Source organism: Thermobia domestica, chromosome 17, assembly GCF_964235325.1.
Source record: "Thermobia domestica chromosome 17, izTheDome1.hap1.1, whole genome shotgun sequence".
Classification (NCBI taxonomy): domain Eukaryota; kingdom Metazoa; phylum Arthropoda; class Insecta; order Zygentoma; family Lepismatidae; genus Thermobia; species Thermobia domestica.
In genome coordinates, this window is record NC_137470.1 from 165928034 (window position 1) to 165950213 (window position 22180).

At 37.8% G+C, this 22180-nt stretch overlaps 1 protein-coding gene across 1 annotated transcript in view; it reads right to left on the reverse strand.

The window, feature by feature from the left end:
• Window positions 1-22180, reverse strand: part of LOC145674473 (motile sperm domain-containing protein 2-like) — a 218885-nt gene that overhangs the window by 58579 nt on the left and 138126 nt on the right. Inside the window, exon 7 of the mRNA XM_081744586.1 lies at window positions 13084-13168. Within this exon, the coding sequence (XP_081600712.1) occupies window positions 13084-13168 (85 nt within the window). The remainder of the gene's footprint in view (window positions 1-13083; window positions 13169-22180) is intronic.

Genomic DNA, 22180 nt, shown 5'->3' on the forward strand with positions numbered 1-22180 from the left:
AAAGTGCCATTTTTGTTCTAATCGTGTGTTTCTGTTGTTTCCTGCATCATGCTGTAACACTACTTTCTATCTATGGTTCAAGTTTCGTCAATCTATGCTAGTTGGGAGTGACACAGCATGGGAAACTTATTTTCGTTCTTAAGCTTTGCACACCAATGTATGATACGTCATATATCCTGCATATTTAATATTTTTAATCGATTTGGTCTTTGGGTAGGTACAGCATTGCCTCGTTTTCTATTATTAACCTGTATTTTCTTTTCCTTTTTTTAGTTTCAGTCCTGTATTTATTTTCATCCTTTATCATACATATTCTTTACAGAATGAACGTATGAACTAGACATATCACAATATAGTGTATGTACACAGTTTTATATATATATTTAATTTTTCCGTACAATATGTAACGCTTTCTGTCACTTTGGGTAGAGTTGAAAGATGGTACACGAAAGTTTGGACTTTCCAATCGCCTTTTATTATAAAACTTACATCTTAAATTCAAAATATTACAAAGGTTTTAGTTTGAGTAGAGTTTAACGTCCCTTTCAGCAGCGAGGCTATATGAGACGGGACCTACTAAATTAACGTGGAATCCGAACTACATGAGCTCCCGCCGGGAATCGCACCCGGGTACCCCACGCCAAAGGCGCTCACAAAATATTACAAATAAGTACAAGTTCCTCTAATTATTTGGAGATTTGTTGGTGAAGTTATTAAAGTAGCCCAATGACCATGCGTTTTAGGGCGTATTGGTTAGGTGTCTCTGAATGACCGAGCGTCTTAGAGAGAAAGTAGAGGAGCTTAGTGTCCATGCGTCTTAGAGCGTGTAGGAAGGGTACCTCTCAATGACCAGGTGTTTTAGAGAGTTGATGGTTTGATTAACCGGGCGAGATTGACGTCTTCTGTGGTGTGCTGTCCTCTTTTATCCTAAAATATCGGCTAACTTCGTTGATTTCCGTCATTTTCCGACCGTTAACGACGGTAGACGTCGTCGTCTTCGTAGATGTCGTCTGAAGAGTGTTTACTTCATGCACGTGGTGTAGAAACAAATGGTTACATTTAGCATGGTGTGAAAACACGTGGAACCTTACAATATTAGGTACGTAGCTTAATACATACGAACAATTTTATTTATTATAATATACATACACAAGAGTAAATCCATTGACTGACCTACTGATTTACTCACCAACAAATCTCAAACTATTTTTATAGCCATAGTTATTTGAAATTTTGACAAAGTTTTCCCTTTCCACCCTGGGCTGTAGATAAGACGGGGTTCTGCGAAATACGCATCCTAAAAGGGAATTGGGGCCTTGATTTTTTTTTTCCTTTCCGAAACTATTAGAGGTAGAACTTCGATTTTTTATTTACGAATGTTCTTGCAATATAGGCTTCAAATAAGATAAATTTTCGAGAGTTGCATATCCTTAGAGGGATATGATCAGGGCTTATTTATTTATTTATTTATTTTACGTGTTTGTGTTACTCACTTGCATTCAATATCGAAGAGGAAACACAGGAAGAGAAAGAGATGAAAAATATTGTCTGCGATAACACGTGTAAATATACGCTAGTTCAAACATAAAATATAAAACAAATGCCATGTAAATAATAACTTACATACCATCACATTAAAATTTGTAACGTTATTGCTACAAGAACATTTTTATTGTCTAATACTACTATTGATTGCAGACTTGTGAGATATTCTATCAAACAGGAAACAAGGGCCGGTGGTGCAATATCCGGCACGTAACAAAACTATCTTGAAAGCAAAATAGTATGATGGGTAATGGCCTATACTGTGACTGTTGATCGTGCACAATGCTCTGTGCACCTGCCAACTACACTAAATTCCAGCCCCCCCACTAGTGGTTAGGAATCCACGTTAATAGTGTAAAAAAAAAAAAAAATGTCTTTTAAGGTAGAGCTAAAACATGGTACACGGGAGTTTGGATTTTCCCATCACCTTTTTTGTAAACTTTCCTCTTCTATACAATAAATAGTACAAATCAGTTCCTCTAATTATTTGGAGATTTGTTTGGTGAAATTATAAGAGCCCAATGACCATGAGTCTTAGAGTTTGTTGGATGGGTTCCTCTCAATGACCAGGCGTTCTAGAGAATTGGTGGTTAATCAATCGGTGAATATTGATGCCTCCTGTCATGTCCTGTCTTCTTTTATCCAGAAATGTCGGCTGACTACGTAAATCTTCCTTACTTGCCGATCGTTGGCGATGGTGGACGACGTGGTCTACGGTGTTTACATCTAGCACATGGTGTAGAAAACGTCAAACCTTACAATAGTCTTTCTTCATAGTTTCTCTGTTGCATAAGAACATAAAAACACAAAAAACTTACCACTACCGAATAGAAACAGTGACTTAAGTAGATAGCACTACTAAATTGTAGGTCATCAGGAACGAACTTAAAATTATTTATCGGGCACGTGAGACTATACTCAACGGACCCGTGCTTCTTCCCGTAGCTGTCAGTTGCAGTCAATAAACAAAACAAGCTCATAATCTATTGAGATCCTCACGAAACGAGGTTAGTGGGAAGATTTCATGCATTATCAAATTACTTTGACTCAAAATTATATCTGGTTACATTTCTTTATGGAATAGTGAACTTTCATTAGTCTTTGAAAGACTGGATAATTTACTTAATAAGACAATAGAATGCACATTGAATAATAACCATTAAGAATAATCACTTACGCATCCGAGCACAACAATGCAACTGCGGACGTCTCAGACATGCATTTTCACCATCATCACTGTATTATTTTATTATATTAATGGCCGCAAAAAGTCCTGTATCAGTTTGAAGTTGGCACCTGGGCCCCCTTCACGGAGTTCCCTGAGGGTCACCACAACAACACCACTTGATATGCTTTATCATCGTTCCCTATCTCAGTTTTTGTTTCATCTCTCTATTCTCAGCCGTTTCTGATTTAGGGCTATAAGCACTGGACGTTTTATCTGATACAGGACCCACTTTTTGAGTCCATTTTGAAAACGGTGACCCAAAACGAAAATTGTTTCCTACAAAAATTGTTTCGTTTTTCAAGGACAACCGAGTGAGGTATGATTCAATACATGTTTCCATTTGAAAATTTGAAGTTGGCCCCTGGACCCCTTGAGGGAGGGCCCTGGGGGCCACCACAACAACACCATGTGATGTGTCCTATGACATTTTCCTATCTCAGTTTTGTTTTATCTTTTTATTCTCAGCCGTTTCGGATTTATAAGCACTGGACGTTTTATCTGAAACACCCTGTATATACGTATATAAAAACCTTGCTAGAAATAGATTTCTGAAAATCATCTTCACTGCAGAAATTATGATTGTGGGTTAGTAAAGCATTACTTTGGAGTTTCTATGCTTTATTTTCTTCATGTTAGTTTTTAAAGCAAGGAAACTTAAGAGTAATGCTTTATTAACACACAAACAATCACAGATTATTTACAAAAATGAAGTTCTTCGAGCAACGTCAGGAGTTGGATCTATGTTTGGTGGGGCCCTAAGCTATTGAAGGTAATGGGGCCCTTTATATGTTCAGATCAACGTAGATGTCCTATATACAAAAATGAAGAAACTAGTGATATTTTATGAAGCAGGCTAGCACGAAGAGGCCCATTACTTACATCATAGGAGTCTACACAACACGAAGCACTGTTGCCATATGTAGATTTGATCTCATTTACTGTTTCCCTCATATTTTGGAAATATAAATCCAGTTTTTTCTTTTAATTTTTTGGGGGAGCAAAGAGACTGGGTCCCTAAGCTACAGCTTGTTCAAATTATCCGTAAATCCGGTACTGAACGTCACTTTTCTTAATGCACCGATGATGGTAAAAATTTATCATTGAAACCCCTGCAATTAGACTGTTACTTGTTACACACTTTAGGTTATCGTTGAACTTACGTTATTATAATGGGTAGTTCACTTAATAATGTAAAAAACTCAATGAAACTTGAACTCACTGAACAAAGCAACATTCATTTTAAATTAATAACTGGGTGACTGTTTCGCCAACTAACTGAACATATTGGCTTCATCAAATGCTGTAAAAACAAGAGACAGTTACATCTAAATATAAAAGGATCACAGAAAATGGTACTGAACGCTGATTGGCTGATCAAAACGAAGTCAGCCAATCATAATACAAGTTGACGAAAGTAAAACTAAACTCCACTGATCCACTTCCCTCCCTGGTAAGGTAGAAAACTAAGCTACAAATTAAGTCTTTCCAATAACTTGCCCCATTGTGCGTCAATTTTAAGTCCTGCATTCCAATTCATAACACAACTTTTCTCTCCTTCAATGAATCTGGCCTCCTTCCACTTTCTTATTAACGTCCTTTGTTCAAGTCCTAACACTTCAATCTCTCGCCAATTAATATTATGTCCCGTATCCCTCACGTGCTTAAAAATAGCATTTGTTTCTCCTTCTAATCTTACATCATCTCTGTGTTGTTTTGACTTCTCTATCAGTTTTTTTCCCCGTTTCACGAATCTAACAACTGTTACATTTACTACACTTTATCTTATAAATCACTCCTCTTCTTTCCATCAGTTCCTCTCGGCTTTTCTTCTTCTCTTCTTTTTCCTTATGAAAATGAAATGAAATCTTTTAAGTTTAACGTCCCACGGTTATGCCGGTAGGCTAAAGGAGACGGTGATAATGAGAAATGAGTGAAATGGTGGAATGAAGAAAGTGGAAGGAAACGGGAGAACCCCGAGAAAACCCACGAGCTTTTTCCTTATGTGTAACACATTTAATAGTATCTTTTTTTTTCTGTACGTAGAAACGTTCCCTATTCTCCTTAGTGTTCTCTTAATTATCTCCGTGTCTTCCCCTATACTTTCTATTCCCCATCATGTCTTCTTTTCTTCCTCTCCATCATCATCTTTCTTATTTTCCTTACTATTATTCTGATCCTTTCTTCTTATCTTTTCCATTCTTAGCTTTCCTTCATCACATCCGTAGGTCTCCAATTGCTTATGAAATTCCTCTATAACTTCTTTTACCTTCCTCCTGCCACCACTAATCCACATGATCCTCTCTTCCATATTCTCTATGAAGTTTCTTTCTGTTGATCGATCAACATCGCTCCTTCTATGACAGAAGTTCCCTGATGCACACTTCTTCTGGAACCATTCTTTGACCAACTTGTTTCACTTCCTGCTTATTTTCGAACCTAGAAACACAATGGCCTCTTTTTCTTCTACTTCCAAATTCTAGTTCTATGACCTTCTCCTAATCCTGTATTTCTTTCACAAATTTGGCAAGTCTAACTAGGGAAAGTCACGGGGTGTCACTCTGACTTCAATATCGATACTATGCTCATTCGGCTCCTTTTTACATAGGAAACAATTAGTCAATCAGAGAAATCATCGATTGCAAGCGTGTTTGAATTACAAGTAGTAAAAGTTAAAAATTGAACTTTTTTTTTTTTTTTTTTTTTTTTTTACATAGAAGCTTCATTTTTGGTTTCAGAGAGTTTTCTTGGGTCCCCAGCACAGGGTGAGGTCACAACGTATGCATTTTGAAAGAGAAGGGCACTTGTTGGGGAGGGGGTAAAGCGTAGTGGCGTCTTACAACTTGGAAATTGGCTCCCGTGGCGCACACCGGGTCGTTAGGCTGATAAAATGTATTCGACCCATATTCGATTCTGCTGTCTATCAAATATCACGCTTTTTAGAAAAAATCATTTTTTAGCAGGACATCATACTGCAACTGTAATTACAAATAATGTAACAGTTCCTCCAACATAAATGTTTTTTTTTTATTATTATACTTTTGTTTTATATGTTTATACGTCGTTTTTCAGAACCACAGAATGCGTACGTTTTGACCTCACCACTGTGTTGGAAACCCACAAAAACAACCCTTATACCAAAAATGAAGTGTCTAATTATAAATAAAAAAAAAAAAATAAAAAAAATGGTTACTTCAAAATTTTTGCAAATTCTCTTCAATTTTGAATTTCTAACGCTCGTAATTCGAACACACTTGCGATCGAGGATTTCGCCGGTTGCCTAATTGTTTCATACGTAAAAAGAAGTCGAATGAGCACAGTATCAATATGAAGTCAGAGTAACCTCGCGACCCTCTCTAATAAGAGTACCCTTTCATATCCCTAAATAATCTTCTACATACCTGCTAAAAAACCTAAGCTTGCCTCCTCTTTTCTTTTTAACTTCCTTTTCACATCTGTTCATCACTATCTCCTCCAATGCACGATTGATCATTGCTTTCAACACCTACTCCCTCTTCAAGCTCGGGAACATTGCCTTCACATCAATGCTAAACAGACGTATAAAGGGTAGGACGTTGCTGTTTGTTTATTGAAATCATATGTTCGTTTCAAAAGTCGAAATTTAACTTTCCTTAGCAAGAATGCTATGAAAACCCAAAATCAACTGCTGATTTTGAGTTTTTATTATTACAAAAACACTGATTCCACGCAAATTACGGTGCTCAAATTACGAGAAACTGTATTCCTTTCCTTTTCATTCATGATTACCATTTCCTCTAGCCTCTGAAACATTCTGTATATAACTAATGGTAGAAATTTGAAATTTCTTACAAGATAAGTAATAGTTTCTTTTATATAGTTTAGATCAATTAGTCATTATAGTTTGTCCTATGAGTATTTCTTTTTGTGTTGAGAGGTTGCGTTAAGTGTATTTTATTACTTTCTCTTTCTAAAGGAACAGGGTTCGCTATGATTGTTTACAGTGTATTACATTTAATTGTTCCTTCTAAAGAACCAAAAACTAGTTACATGATTATAAACCGAGAATTTTTCCGTTGGAAAAATTGATTTGCTCTTTCCTGAACCTCATTTTCCCTTTGTATATCAGAACACAAGCGAGAGTTTCACACACATTCTACTCGGGTATTGGTATTCCAACACGAATTTCGAACTTAAAATGACCAAAAATCGAATTTTGATTTTGAAACCAAAACCGAAAATATACTTTCTGAAATTTGAACTTTAACAAAAATCGATTTTCAGTTTACGGAAAGCCGATTCGGACAGCACTACTCTAAGCTTAAGCCAGTGTCATCTGTAAGACATTTCTATCAAATACTTGAAGGCTGGACTTCATTATCAAAAAGGCACTATTTTGCTGGGTTAGATGTGCTCCGAGTCAGTCCAGTTTATGGATGTCAAAACTGACTCATTTAAAAACAAAACATTGTTGATCAATCGGTAATCGATACTCTATATATTAAAATGCTAGGTTCATATGTTTGTGGTGTAGAGAAGTTTATATTTTTGTGGTCCATTCTTTAGACAATGATATATCGGAAATCACAAGCTCTAGAAAGTTGCCGTTTCCACTGGTCGATTGCAATTTTTTTTGTAGATTGTCCAGTTCTAATTGAATATTTAAAAAAATGGCCGTTATTGCTTTATTGCATTTTTTAAGTAAAACATCATATCCTATGAGCTATACATTCCAACACAACATAGTTGTATATTGGGGTTATATATCTCTCAGACGTTTGTTTCATGACTAAGTGATAATGAGAAACGAAGGATAACCATTTCTTCAGGTTAAGATGAATCTTTATTGTTTGGAGTGTTTTGCTCAATGAACACCACATATCACTGACATTTTAATTGTGTATGTAATGTATCTGCTTATTACAAACTGCATGCAAGAAGACAGAAATCACTGATCATACATGAATTAGAAACTCCGACCGGTCGTAGGCTCAAATCTTGCAAACGGTGCGAGATATTGAAAAAAATGATCGAAAAAAAATTCTCCTTTATGGTGCCCCTTGCCGATTTTTATCAAGACCTTTCACTTGTCTTTTTCAAGGGACATGTGCAGATGTTGTGAGGAATGCCAAGGAGATTCAAGCTCATATGTGAATGATGCGCTGTGTAGAGAACGCTGGTTTAGCTATTTGGTCTAGGAATTAATTCGTGCGGGTGGACAAGAGATGGCGCAACGAACGGAGCGTCCCACAGTTCCGTGTATCCACACATGTGTTGCAAACCCCTGTCATCGCGTATCGTTCGTAGTATAGGGCAGTGGATTAAAGCGTCAACAACACCAGTTTGTAGTTAAGTGAACATGGCGCAATTTGTGCCTGATAAAGTGTTTTTGCGGGGTGTCCTGCTGCATTACTTTAACATGCAGAAAAGTGCGACTGAAAGTCATCGTATTTTGGTGGAAGTGTATGGTGACCATGCTCTAGCTGAGCGAACGTGTCAGAAGTGGTTTGCACGGTTTAGAAGTGGTGATTTCGGCTTGGCAGACCAAGAGCGAGCTGGACAGCCAAAAAAATTTCAAGACGAAGAATTGACAGCATTGCTCGAGCAGGATTCGTGTCAAACGCAGGAACAACTTGCAGCAGCATTAGGCGTTGATCAAACAACAGTCTCCAAACGCTTGAAAGCCATGGGAATGATTCAAAAGATGTCACATTGGGTTCCACATGAATTGAAAGACAGAGACGTTGAAAGACGAAAAACCATTTGCGAATTGCTGCTTCAACGACAGAGCAGAAAGGGGTTTCTGCATCGAATTATTACGGGTGATGAGAAGTGGATCCATTACGAGAACCCTAAACGAAAAAAGGCCTGGGTGAAACCAGGTGAACCAGGTCCATCACAACCAAAACGAGATATTCACTGTGCAAAGGTTATGCTGTGCATATGGTGGGATATGAAAGGTGTGGTGTACTATGAGCTGCTGCAACCGGGTGAAACTATGAATGGAGAACGTTATCGACGACAATTAATGCGTTTGAAGCAAGCTCTGGCCAGAACACGACCAGAATGGGAGAACAGACATGATAAACTTATTGTTCAACATGATAACGCTCGCCCACATGTCGCAAAACCGGTCAAAACCTATTTAGAAAATGTCGGATGGGAAGTTTTACCCCACCCGCCGTATTCACCAGACGTTGCTCCTTTGGACTACTACTTGTTCGATTGCATGAACAACGATTTGATTGGACAGCGGTTTACTTCTTCAGAAGATATCGAAACATGGGTCTCTGACTGGATCGCTTCCAAGGATGAGGACTTCTTTCGCCACGGAATCCGTACATTGCCTGACGGATGGGCGAAAGTGGTGGCTAGCGATGGACAATATTTTTCTTAAGGTATTTATGTATTTTGTGTTTGTACTACAGCTTCAATGTGTGTGTACAAACCGCACGAATTAATTCCTAGACCAAATAGTTTTTTTTTTTTTTTTTTTTTTTTTTTTTAATGACGAGAAGAGTTAGTAAAACTTTAACATGAGTGATGTTTGCTCCTCTTAGCACCAAAAACCATGCTATATCTCAAATTATCCTATTTAGATTTTTATTTAGAAAAAAACATGTACCAAGGTGTGTCTGTTAACACATGTCTTTTACTATATACCCGTACCAACATTTATTTACGGGTTACTGTATTACAATACGTTTTAGAACGAAAGCTTTAGTAACAAGACTAGAAGAATTTTAACAAAAAAATTCAACTTCGGAGCTCATCTACATCTTCGTCCCCCGGTTACCATATTATCCCTCAACCTTAACATCACACTACATTTAACCCTTTTGAACTTCATATGTGATCACTTAACACTGCTCACATAAAAGTATAGATGAATCGAGTAGGTTCCTGGATTAAATTCCACGGCCAGCTATTCTGCGACTTTCCCTCAGTCCCGTCAAGGGTAGTTATGTTTAAATGCAGATAATAATTGATTTCATAAATATCCTTCCGCTCTTTCTATCGTAAATATTTAAAAAGTAAAATGGCATAATGGCTATATTAACAGTTTTCTTTTTATAAACCTCTGGTGTCTGGGAGTCCTTGGTTCGATTTCAGCTCATGCCAAGTGAGCTTTGTGGTGGACAAACACCGTGCGCGTGGGTTTTCCTTGGGTTCTCTCGTTTCCTCCCACTTTCTTCATTCCAACATTTCATTCATTTCTCATCATCCTGTCTCCTTTAGCCTAGCCGGCATAACCGTGGGACATAAAACTTACAGATTTCATTTTTTTCTTTTTATAAAAAAAAAGAAAGAAAAAAGGAAAAATAAATCTTATTCCAGAAACCACCTTTGTTGCATTTACCACTTTCATTTGGTTTCAATTTTAAGCCATTTTATTGTAGCTAAACCTCATTTCACGTAAACTTCACAGTACTTCTGGACACTAAACTCAAAATAGTTTTGGTTTCTTAGTCTCACGTGCCATTTATTAAGGATAAATGAAACGAGGTCGGGCCAAATGACGGCTAAAGCTTTCTTTTTGAAGTACTTCTACTAAGAAGACAGCTAAATTTGAGCTCAAAGGACTAATGAGATAAGTTTCTTGTTGATGTATCTCTGCTATGAATACAGCTAAAGGGCATATTCAGTTGCAATGAATTGAACAGACTTTGGGGGACATGGCTGAAATTCAGCTCAAATGTAGAAGAGACCATGTAAATTCTATATTCCAAAAGCAAACTGTCCTAAAATAGATGGAACATAGTCAAAAAAAAGCACGAAACATTTACAATAACATTAATGGAAAAACAATGACAAACAAATAATTCCTCCATTTATCTCAAAAACCAAAAGAGGGAGATAGCTGAAATTCAGACTGAATACAGAACAGACTATGTAGATTCTACATTCGAAAAAGAAAAACATGTCCAAAAGTGGATGCAACAGTAAAAAATCACGAAACATGAACATGAAAGTCAATGAAAAATCAATGGAAAGAGTGAAGTCGTCCGCATATCTCAAAAACTATAACAAGGAGATGGCTAATTGAAAGCTTGTTGCAAAGACATAATGAAGAGCTTAAAAACAATGTATAGCACGTAAGGTAAACATAGATAAAACATTGTCAAAAGTCAAATTGTTTGAGTAAAATTAATTATAATGGTAAAGTATCCGCATCTTCTGCGAATTACTCAGGGCGCCTCACGCAGAGGTTAAGTGCTTCAAATATCTCTCATCTGGATTTGGAATCTCCACACTATTTAGCACGCAACGTAACTTTTGACCTCATCACGTGACACAGTCTGGTTCTTATGGCAAACCGGATAGGTCCTTTGAGCTCAAAGGACTAAAAGGAAAGGTTTGATCTTGAAGTATCTCTACTGAAAAGTTAAATTTGGGCTCAAAGAGGGTTAACCGTTCTCCACTGCAGTGGTTTGACAACGACTGGGAATCACATGGTCGCCAAAAGCAATATTCAAATAGTGGTGAGAAATTAACAATATCTAGGATACACTACTGAACATGAATAGGTCGATTTGTACCGGTAGTTCGGTGTTGATTTTTTAAAATTATTTTAATCCTTGTTTATTATTTTTGATTTCTTGTTTGTTATTAATTTGTTATATAAACGAAATATGGTATATTCAACGAACTTGCAAGTTTGTTACTGAATTCTCTACGTCTGTGTGTCTCTCTGTCTGTGATTTACGATTTCTCAATTTCGATCCCTTCATAGGATAGAGCATCAAAAACTATCTGAAGAAGTTATGGAATTTTTCGCGTTACTCTTACCGTTCCCTAGATATTGGCCAAAAAATGTCCAATTTCCAGGGATTTAAGGAGACCATAAGTTATAGAGAGATGATATTGGTGTTGATCAATACCTAAGAGGATGATGAACATTTTGGTGCCAAATAGTAACCGGTGGTCACAGGCCAACTGGCCACCGTCCCCAGATATTGGCCAAAAAAGTTCGAATTTCGGGAAATTTAAGGAGCCATATCTCGGGTACCGTAAGTCATAGACAGATGATATTTTGCAAATTTTGCGAGAAACAGAAGGTGCGGATAAAAACATTTACTTTTACATCTAGGAGCAATGAGAGTTATCCTTCCTACTCCATCTCTCCATTCTTTTTAAGTTCGTTCTGGCAATGCTCTTGGAGCATTCTCAACTGGTTTTTGCTAGAGCTCATCAAGTACGGAAAAATAATATTCAAAATTTCAACTGAGTTACTACGATACTTTCTGAATCAATTTTAAACAAAAACTACTTCTAGCGCACTTCGTAACAGACATTTGTGGTAAGTTATGCCTCGCTATTTACTATGTATGATAAAATTCCAGCACAGAAGTGTATGTTTACATTACTGGATTTTGAAGAAAACGAGTAATAGTGAAATAAAATTCCAGGTTAAAGTACTATTTTTATTTACTTTATACATGTGTCAGCTATTCATGCTTTATGTTATGTGACACAAAAAGTAATTCGAGTTGGTGAAGGGTCTAAAATGGTAAAAGGGTGTACGGTAGCTCAGTGAAAGAGCGCTTATCTCTGGTGCATGGGGTCCCTGGTTTGATCCGCAGTCCAGGTTTTTGGTGGACAACAGTGTGCACGTGTATTTTCTTGGGTAGTTCCGTTTCCTCCCACTTTATTATTCCATCAATTCTTCCATCATCATTCACTTGCTTTAATCATCGTATTCTTAGCTTAACAAATGCAATCCAGGGACGTTAAACTCAAAGATTTAATTTTTTTAATGATGAAAGAAAATTAAATACTTTTATTTCTGTACTTCGAGTTTAGAGTTCCAATTCAGTACTATAAGTCTAGAACTGAACACGAAATTCAAACCAACAGGCTCCAGCAAGATCCAGCTCTTGAATATGCACACGTGACCTTAAATATGCTCTCCCACTATACCCTGGCAGGCGAACGATGATTTCTGACAGTTCAGCTCACGAGGACGACTGAGGAGTGCGGTGTTGCCATGTACTTCTCGCGCAAAAGAAGAATCGTTTGCTTCCTCGTTGAGGATGGGACTGAGTGAGTGAAAGTTTGGCAATGTGCGGTTGTTACCATGGAGACGCGACAAGTTCTGAGCCTACGGTTGGTTGACCTGCTCTCTTCTGCTTGCTCGCCGTGGCCTTGTGCAAAGCTGTCAGAAATCATCGTTCACCGGCCAGGGTATAACTCCATATCAAATCCACAATCGCGAAATCTAAAGAACTTGGGACCAAGTTCGTGAGCTATGCACTTCAGTGATGAGCGCGTACAAATAATCTTCAATTTCTGCAGACAATCACAATATAAATGAATGGTAGTAGTCGACTTACCATCAGCATTCTTTAAGTCACCATCTAATCTGGAAGCATCATTGTAGTTAACTTTGTCAAGACTTGAATCTTCCGCAAAGTGTACCTGCAAATAAAGAACCATATTAGATATTTTCATAATAGTGCCAACAAAATACATGTTGAATAGATACGAAATTGGCGAATTAATGATAACTTCATGTGTTTTCACATTTTCTCGTGTCCAGAATTCATCATTTTTGCCTTACAGGAAGAAAGGGGTCTATTTTACGAATACGTGAAAATTTGCAACTTATGAAGAATGTCAAACGTATCTTTGTTTTTTTTTTTTTTCAAGAAGCCATACTTATCACATTTTTAAAAGCAAAAATTGAAGTTATTTATATTTCTTATAAGAACTCCAGAGAAAAAAAAGGAACTGTTCTGGGTATAACTCGTTTACCAGTGCAGTATAGCCATCGAGAAAGTTGCCAAAGAGTAGCGAAATAATAAGTTTGTTTTCCCAGATACAAGGTAAGGTTTCTTTATCTTAAAGTTACATTAGGTAATATTAACGTACAGCTATTTTACACAAAAATATACTTTCCGCTGCTTTCATTAGTGAGAAGTCACATTGGTAAAAAAATAAAATAAAAATAAAAATAGAAAAATATACAAATAAAAAAATATCGCTTCTAGCTAACGGGAGAAAGCGATTTATTCATAGTTCCATTCCAAGAGCCCCACAAGGTAGACGTTGACCAATAAGTGTAATAGGAAGTACTCGTCAAGCCCTATCTAGAGGTACTGTTATTTTGGCCCGAAAGCCTCAGGAATTTGCTGAAAAAGGGCAGTAAAAGTTAAGTTGATTTTGAAAATGAAAATGAAATTAAATCTTTAAGTTTTACGTCTCACGATTATGCCGGCTAGGCTAAAGGAGACGGTGATGATGAGAAATGAATGAGATAGTGGAACGAAGAGATAGTGGGAGGAAATGGGAGAACCCGAGGAAACCCACGCACACGGTGTCTGTCCACCACAAAGTTCACTTGGCGCTAGCTGGGATCGAACCAGGGACTTCAAGCACCAGAGGTGAACGCTCTTCCACTGAACCAGCGCGGCCCCATGAGTTGATTTTGAGTTAAACGTTCCTTTCAGCAGCGAGGTTATATGAGACGGGACCTACTGATTAACGTGCAATCCGAACCACATGAGCTCCCGCTGGGATGAACTTTTTAAATTTTTGGTAGAAAAATAGTTTTCCACAGTGGTAATTTTTGTTTCACTACTAGCAAGAAGAGATACATGCTTGAACAAAATAGGTTAGATAAATGAAACAGTGAAATAACGTTTGTAAAACATGTCATTGGAAAGTTCTTGTTTGCCTGCCACCCCTGGGTCTACTTCTACGGTGTTTCTGAGGAGTTCGTCAGGAACATGCTGTTGGGGAATACCCATGGAGTTCATTTATATGTGGTCACGAAAACTAAATTTCATAAATCAACGGCGTACAGTGCGTTCATTTGCAATTTATCACCATACATGTGTAGAATATCATAGTTTGAACTTGTGAAGTAAACAGACTATAGAGATCGCGAGGAAACGTGAAGCTTGACTTAAATTTACCAATTTCACCACGAAATAGAACGCGAGTGTATGACCCGGTTGTCAACCCCCACCAATAAAATGTTGTCAGTGTCATCTCTCGTGCTATTCAAAGACATTTACTGAGAGTACGGGGGAGGAGGCGGTGGCTCAGTGGTAGAGCGTTCACCTCTGGTGCATGGGGGTTCCTGGTTCGATCCCAGCTCGCGCCAAATGAACTTTGTGGTGGACAAACATCGTGTGTGTGAGTTTCCTTGGTGTTCTCCCAGTTTCCTCCCACTTTCTTCACCACACCATTTTCAATCATTTTTCAACATCACCGCCTTCTTTAGCCTAGCCGGCGTACCGTGGGACGTGAAACTCAAAGACTTCATTTTTCCTGAGAGTACAGTGTTGTCAGATTGCCACTAAGTTTCATTTTGTTATTATTATTTTATATTTTTCCATTATTATTGTTATCATTAGTTCAAATAATTGTTAGGGTTCATAATTCTTTAAGTTTTTTTTTTTCCCGCTTGTTTGCCATTTCTTGTATGTGTGGCAACGTTGTTGGTACACTTCTGTTTCACTTTTTCTCGTGTGCGTTTGGAAGGCAGCTCCACGAAGCGTAGCGAATTCTTTCGATCTATCCCACGTGAGGGAAAGTAACTCTACGATTCGTGTACAGCCCAGGTTTTCACTGTAGCAAAAGTGTGTTCCCCATGCAACATGTTCACGCATCCTTTTTCAACAACACACTGCTTCCTGAGTTCTGGGTATGTTAGACTATTTTCTGAACATTTAAGAAGTGAAAAATTCGTACGTGACTCGCTCCATTCATTAGTTTCAATCAGGCCCGTATCCAGGGTGTCTAGGAGCCGGCCCCCCGTAAATTTTTGCTCCCCCCCCCCTAAAATTTTCACGGTAGGCTTGCAAATGAACTATAATATGGTTGGATCGGGTCCCCTAACTTCAGCCCCCTCTACATTTTGGGGCTGGCTAGGGGCCTGGTTTCAATATGTAGGATGGTTTACCGTAAAACGTAAAACCAGATATTTCGATCATACCAATCCAACAGAATGTAGAAACCAAATAATTGCATCTAATGTGGATTTTGCGAGTTAGAAGTCTTAATTGCTAAATATCAAAAGGTGAAAATAATACATAGCCTAGATGAACCGACATCTAACCCGAGGAAGCAATGAAGAAGGGACATGGGGGCTCAGTGGTAGAGCGCTTCCCTGTGGTGCATGGGGTCCCTTGTTCGATCTTCGGCCAACTAATTTTGTGGTCGACAGCATCATGTCCTTGAGTTTTCTCGGGATACTTCGGTTTCCTCCCATTTTCTCATTCAACCAATTCTTTCATCATCATTCATTTGCCTTAGGTCAGCGTTTCCCTTATACTAAAGGGCATAATCGTGGGGACGTTAAACTCAAAGATTTCATCTTCAATTTTTCATCACAATTTGAGATCGAGCATTTGTCACTGTAAGTGAACTTATATCAATACAATAATACCAAATCAATAATATATATAATTGAAAATCACTGTTTGTGACTCAACTGACCTGTCCGACCGATCTCGACCACATTTGTAACATGGAAGAGGTTCGAGGCTGGGCCAGTTTTAGGCCATTCATTTTGATGGTAGAACTGTGGGGTGTGGGGAGGGGGACGGGGTATAACAAAATAAATAAAACTTAATAATCCCTGAAACACTCGACCGATCGCGATCAAACTTTCAACATACATGAGGTTTAGGCCTGGGATCGTTTTTATGATTTAAATTTGATGGAGCAACGTAGGGGAGGAGGAGGAGAGGGATATATATAAATTAACTTATATAAGACTGAAAGTGACTATCTTTGTAACTTAATAACTCTTGAACTATCCGACCGATCTCAATCAAATTTTCAAGATACATGAGGCTCGGATCTGGAAATATTTTTGTAATTTCACTTTAACGGTAGATCCTAGGAGTGGGGAAGGGGAGGGGGACGTATAAATAAAAACTAATAAAACCTAATAACTTTTGAACCATCCAACCAATCTCGATCAAATTTTCAATATATATGAGGGTCGGGCCTTGGGTGTTTTCTGTCGTTTCACTTTGGCGAGCTAACCTAGGGGAGGGGAGGGAGAGATATATGTAAAAAAAAAAAAAAAAATGACTGCCTTTGTGACTTCATCACTCTTAAAATACCCTACCGATCTCAATCAAATTTTTAACATACATGCGTTTAGAGGCACGGATTACTTTAGGCTATTCACTTTGACGATGCAATGCAGGGGAGGGAGAGAAATTTAAAAACGATGACAAATGACCGATATTAGTGTTGAATCCATAGTTTTCGGGGTCAATGAGGGAAACAGTGACACTTCTGATGCTGTTTCAAACCAAGTTCAGCCTTGATAGTTGGGGAGGGGGTAAACATTTAAAAATGATCAAAAATGACTAATATTAGTGTCTAATCCATAGTTTTCGGGATCATTCAGATGAACAATGATATTTCCGATCCGGTTTAAATCCAAAATCAGTCCCGCCACTTAGGGGAGGAGGAGAAAGAGAGATAAAAATGATAGAAAATGGCCACTGTCAGTGTCGAATTTATAGTTTTCTGGCTCGCTTAGATGAACAGTGATACTTTCGATCCCGTTTAAATTCAAATTCAACCCCTCAACTTGGGAGAGGGGGAGGAAGAAATATTTTTAAAATGATCGAAAATGACCGATATTATTGCTAAATTCACATTTTTTTGGGGTCGCTGCTGAGATGATCAATGATCTTTCCGATGCTGTTTAAATCGATGCCATTAAAAACGAAAACAGTATATTTCACGGGTATTAAACACATGAGATACGGATTGTGCATTTAAATTTTCATTTCAACCCAGCGAAGCGGGTAATATATGCTAGTATATAATAAAAGTAAATGTGGTTTGTCCGTGCGTGCCACAAATGATCCAAAACCAAGATTCGGAGACTCGTGGGAGTTATATGGTATTGTAGCCCTGTATCTCCCATCCATGAAGAAGGTTTCGGTTTGGACCAGCAGGGATCCTAGAGGGAGAAAACGCTCTAGCAACGGTGTTACTGTGCTAAAAAAAATAAAAAAGAGGGATAAATTTTAACGACAATGCGTGCATTTCTTTATTTTCAATTTCAATGTTGCTTTTCCTTCTACACAAATCTTCATTGATCGAATATTCCAGAATGTTCTAGAATTATCAGCAATCTTGGAAAATGTTACACTGTTATAGAAGTTTCCCAAAGGTTCGAAAATGTTCTAGAATTTTCAGGATGCTCGAGAATCTCCTAGAATGATCCAGGATGTTCGAAATTGTAGAATGTGCCAGCATGTTATATTATTTTCCTATAGGTTCGCAAATGTTCTAGAATGTGCACCACTAGGAAGGTACACATTAAGAATAGGGGGTCATTTTTATTAAAGTTTACAGGTATCATTATCATTATGCTCAGGTTCTTCTCAACCTATTTAATGTTTTGAAAGGAAAATGATGACGTTATGTCTAGATGATGGGAGCCTGACAACGGAATATACCTTAACCTAACCTAACCAAACCCAAGCTACTACTACTATTTGTACTACTTACTACTACTACTACCAATTACCACTACTACTGTTTGTACTACTGCTACTACTACTATTTGTTCTACTATTACTACTGCTATCACTATTACTACCAAATACTACTATTACTATTTGTACTACTACTACTACTTCTACTAAAGGCTGCCTCACATATCCAAACACAATTATCTCTGTGGCGCCCATGAAGTTTACTTGTTCCAGGTTGAGTATCGCCATGCGCCAACACACGAAGAGTTTATATAGAGTAGCGACACTATTTCCACAAAGAAACGTGTTTCACAGTTACGGTAAGAATTACTTATTCAAAAGCATAATTAACTAAAATTGTAGATTACTGAGAAAGAACTTTTCTGGGAGGTACATTGACAAAAAGTTAAATACATGTCAGTTTCATCTTCAAATTACTTAATGCTCTTTGGCACCAGTGTGCTCAAATAGTACCAAATAAAATTAACAAGCAACGATGGACGGGAGTCTGAGCCATTACATTTATTTACAAGTTTGTTTTATAAAAGAACAAATAATGTCTACAGACATCGTTGAAAATACAATGATGGTTTCAGAATTATCAAAAAGTGCCTAAAATGCCCGTTCTTCGCATAAGCAAAATAGGTTTATAGGAAATGAATTACTCTCTATAAATTGAAAATTAAATTTATACCAGAGAAACTTTTAAAATATAAAATCGGATCAAGGAAAAGTGAAATTGCCAGACAGTTAATTGTATGCCAGTGATATGTTTAAAACGTAACAAGTGAAAGTAAATTGCTAAAGGTAAAACTTAGCGAACAGTGTATTAAGTGGAATTATTCCGGAGTTTCTGCAGTCATGTAATGAAAGAATTCTGGAGGAGGCATTTCCAATAGTGTTAGTCGAATTTTCCCATTCTTGCAACACATTCCATTATCAGCCAAAATCTTACCAGCTCTCCGGTATTGTTACAGAATTTTCTAGTGTGTTGATAACATCCACTACTCAAACTAGAATATTCATGCGTTCTTCCCGACGTGACATCATTTTTGAATCGAGATACCGTCCATATCTTGAATATTTCCAATATTCATCGTTTTTCCATTTTGAAAAATAGAGTTTTCTTTAATCAAGACTGTATACGAAATTTTAATAAAACACTGTTTAAACTCACCGGCATCATTCATATTCTACGTGACTATTTGAGGTTCCTTCGCTTAGACTTTAAGATTCCTAATTAAGATAGAAGGAAATGTTTCATTTTCTGTAATTGTCACGCACTTCTGATAGCCCTAACCTTTTCAGGACGGACAGGGATTTCAAGAAAATTGTGGACCTTTACGTTGGCGGCCCTGGCACCTCTTCTAATTGTCACAGAGACAAGAATGATACCTCGTTGTAAAAAGCTTATGGAACGCAGATTCTAAAGAAGTAACTTTTGTTTTTTCGTGCAAAATCTGTAGAAAATAATTTTTTAAATGAGGATTTATTGTTTTTGAAAATTTGGCAACACTATTGCTTGTACGCGGGAAAAATATTTTCACGTGTACGCCAGACATTGGGTACAATCATGTAAAAAAAACACAAGTGGAGCGAAAGTTCAATTCCAAGTTCCGAACGTGTTTCCTAACGAGAATCACCCTGTATATATTTTTCAAAATATATCCTTTGTTCTACCCTGACGTTTGCAGCCTAGCGATGCCCCTAACAGTCACAGAGATACAAACCATACCTCGTTGGAAATCTTATGAGGGACAGATACCAACGAGGTAAGTTTTGCACCATCTGTGCCCAAGCCGTGCCCAACCCATAAAAGAAGTGTCAAAAAATTGAAAACAAAAAAATACATTTTTTAAAGTTCGTGGGGCTATTGCAACACTGTTATTTGTCGTACTCAAGAAAAAAAATCTCACATACGATATACATTGGTGACCATTGTACAAAAAAGTGAAGGGCGTATAACAACGGAGGAAAAATTCGGAACATCGTATCTAAGTAAACCATTCTGTATATTTCTTCGATGGACTGTCGTCTAGTTTGACATTGGGAGCCCTTGCGGCGCCCCTAATTGTCACAGAGATATAAGCCATACCTCATTGGAAAGCTCACGGGACACATTCCAACACGGTAACTTTTGTGGCCCCCTTGAATACGACAAATAACAATACTGCAGGGTCGGATTAAATCATCTGGAAGCCCGGAGCTACAATAATTATACAGTCGGTCAAATAAGTTTCCGTACATCAGAGATTAATAATTTCTAAATGTTTTAATATCTTAAAATAAGTAAATAATAAAACACAATTACATTAGCTGAATTTGTTCGTGTCTACTTGTAATATGTACCAGGCACGTAGCCAGGATTTCGTGAAGGGGGGGGGGTCCGTGACTGTGGTCATCACAAAAGGGTCTCGATCACTAAACTATTTTACTGGAACATATATTGGTTCGTTTAGCCAGGATTTGGTAACGGGGGGGGGGGGGGAAGTGACATGAAATTCTGAAAGCCCAGGAGCTCGATCAATCTAAACTATTTTACTATCAACATATATTGGTTTGTTAGGACAATAAAATGAGGATATGTTGGCAAGTATTTTAATAACAAGTTATGAAGAAATTTCGAGCAAAATAAAAAAAAAAAAGTATTGAAAAAGGTTTTGCAATATTTACGTCCTTCTTCTGTTTATTCAAATATAACAATTTTCCTTTCGTTATGACCTCAATTATTATAAAAAGTACATACTGAATACTGTCTTGTAAACTATCTTCTAATATAAATAAAATAAAGAGTTTGTTTGTGTGTTTGTCTGTCTGTCTGTGTGCGGCCTGGGGACCAGACGAGTGGACCGAGAGTTACCAAATTTTGGTCAGGGGTATCTTGGCCCAGGCCCCAGTTCAAGACGAAGCGTTTTTTTTTTCAAATTTCGAAACAGTGGGGTCTCAAGGGGGCGATTACCGGGACACGTAAAAGTAGTAGAAAATGACCGATATTTATTTATTTATTTAACAATCACCAGATACAGCTCAGAGGCCATTTTACATTGGATATCCAACAACATTAACAATGAAAAGGATTTGGGAAGGTATCGGTCAGGGCCTCTTTAGTAGGTGCCATCCCGGCATTTACCTGGTAGGACTGAGGGAAACACTGGAAAACTTCAGTCAGGATGGTAGGCAGCGGGATTCGAAGCCACGACCTCCCGAATGCGAAGCCAACGCTCTACCACTTGAGCTATTAGTGTCGAATTCATATTTTCGAGGTCGCTGAAATCAATGGTGAAACTCCAGTCGCATTAACGTCCAAATTCACGCTATTCGGCTCCGGGCCGGGGGTCACCAGAGGGGGGTGAGATACCAAGACATATAAAAGTAATCTAAAATGACCAATATTAGTGTCAAATCCATAGTTTTCGCGGTCGCTGAAATCAATGGTGACACTTCCATTAGCGATAACTTGCAAGTATGCGGGCCGGGAGTCAGCGGGGGGGGGGGGATACCGAGACATGTAAAAAATAGCCCAAAATGACCGATATCAGTATCAAATCCATAGTTTTCGCGGTCGCTGTGATCAATGGTGATACTGCCACAGACGTTGACTTCCAAATACAGCCCCTGTGCGAAGAATGTGTATATTCAACTAGTTTTACAATATATGCGTTCCTTTCTCTGTTGAATCAAATGCTAACAGAATTTTCTTTCAACATAATTTTTTGTTTTTATTATTCCGTCAACTACTGTCGGTTCCAAATGACAGGTTAAAGGAGCACCAGAAAATTGTCCTTGAAATAACATGTTTGATACTGCAAGGATGCGATGACGAAAAGTTATGATTAAAGAAGTCCACGCTGTTACACAACGGCATTTATGCTTCCGAAAGCTTGAAATCTCCCTGACTAGTAGCAGGAATTCTGAGAATTCCATAACTTTTCTTGAAATTTCAAATTCCCTGACTCTTGCAGAATACCTCGCT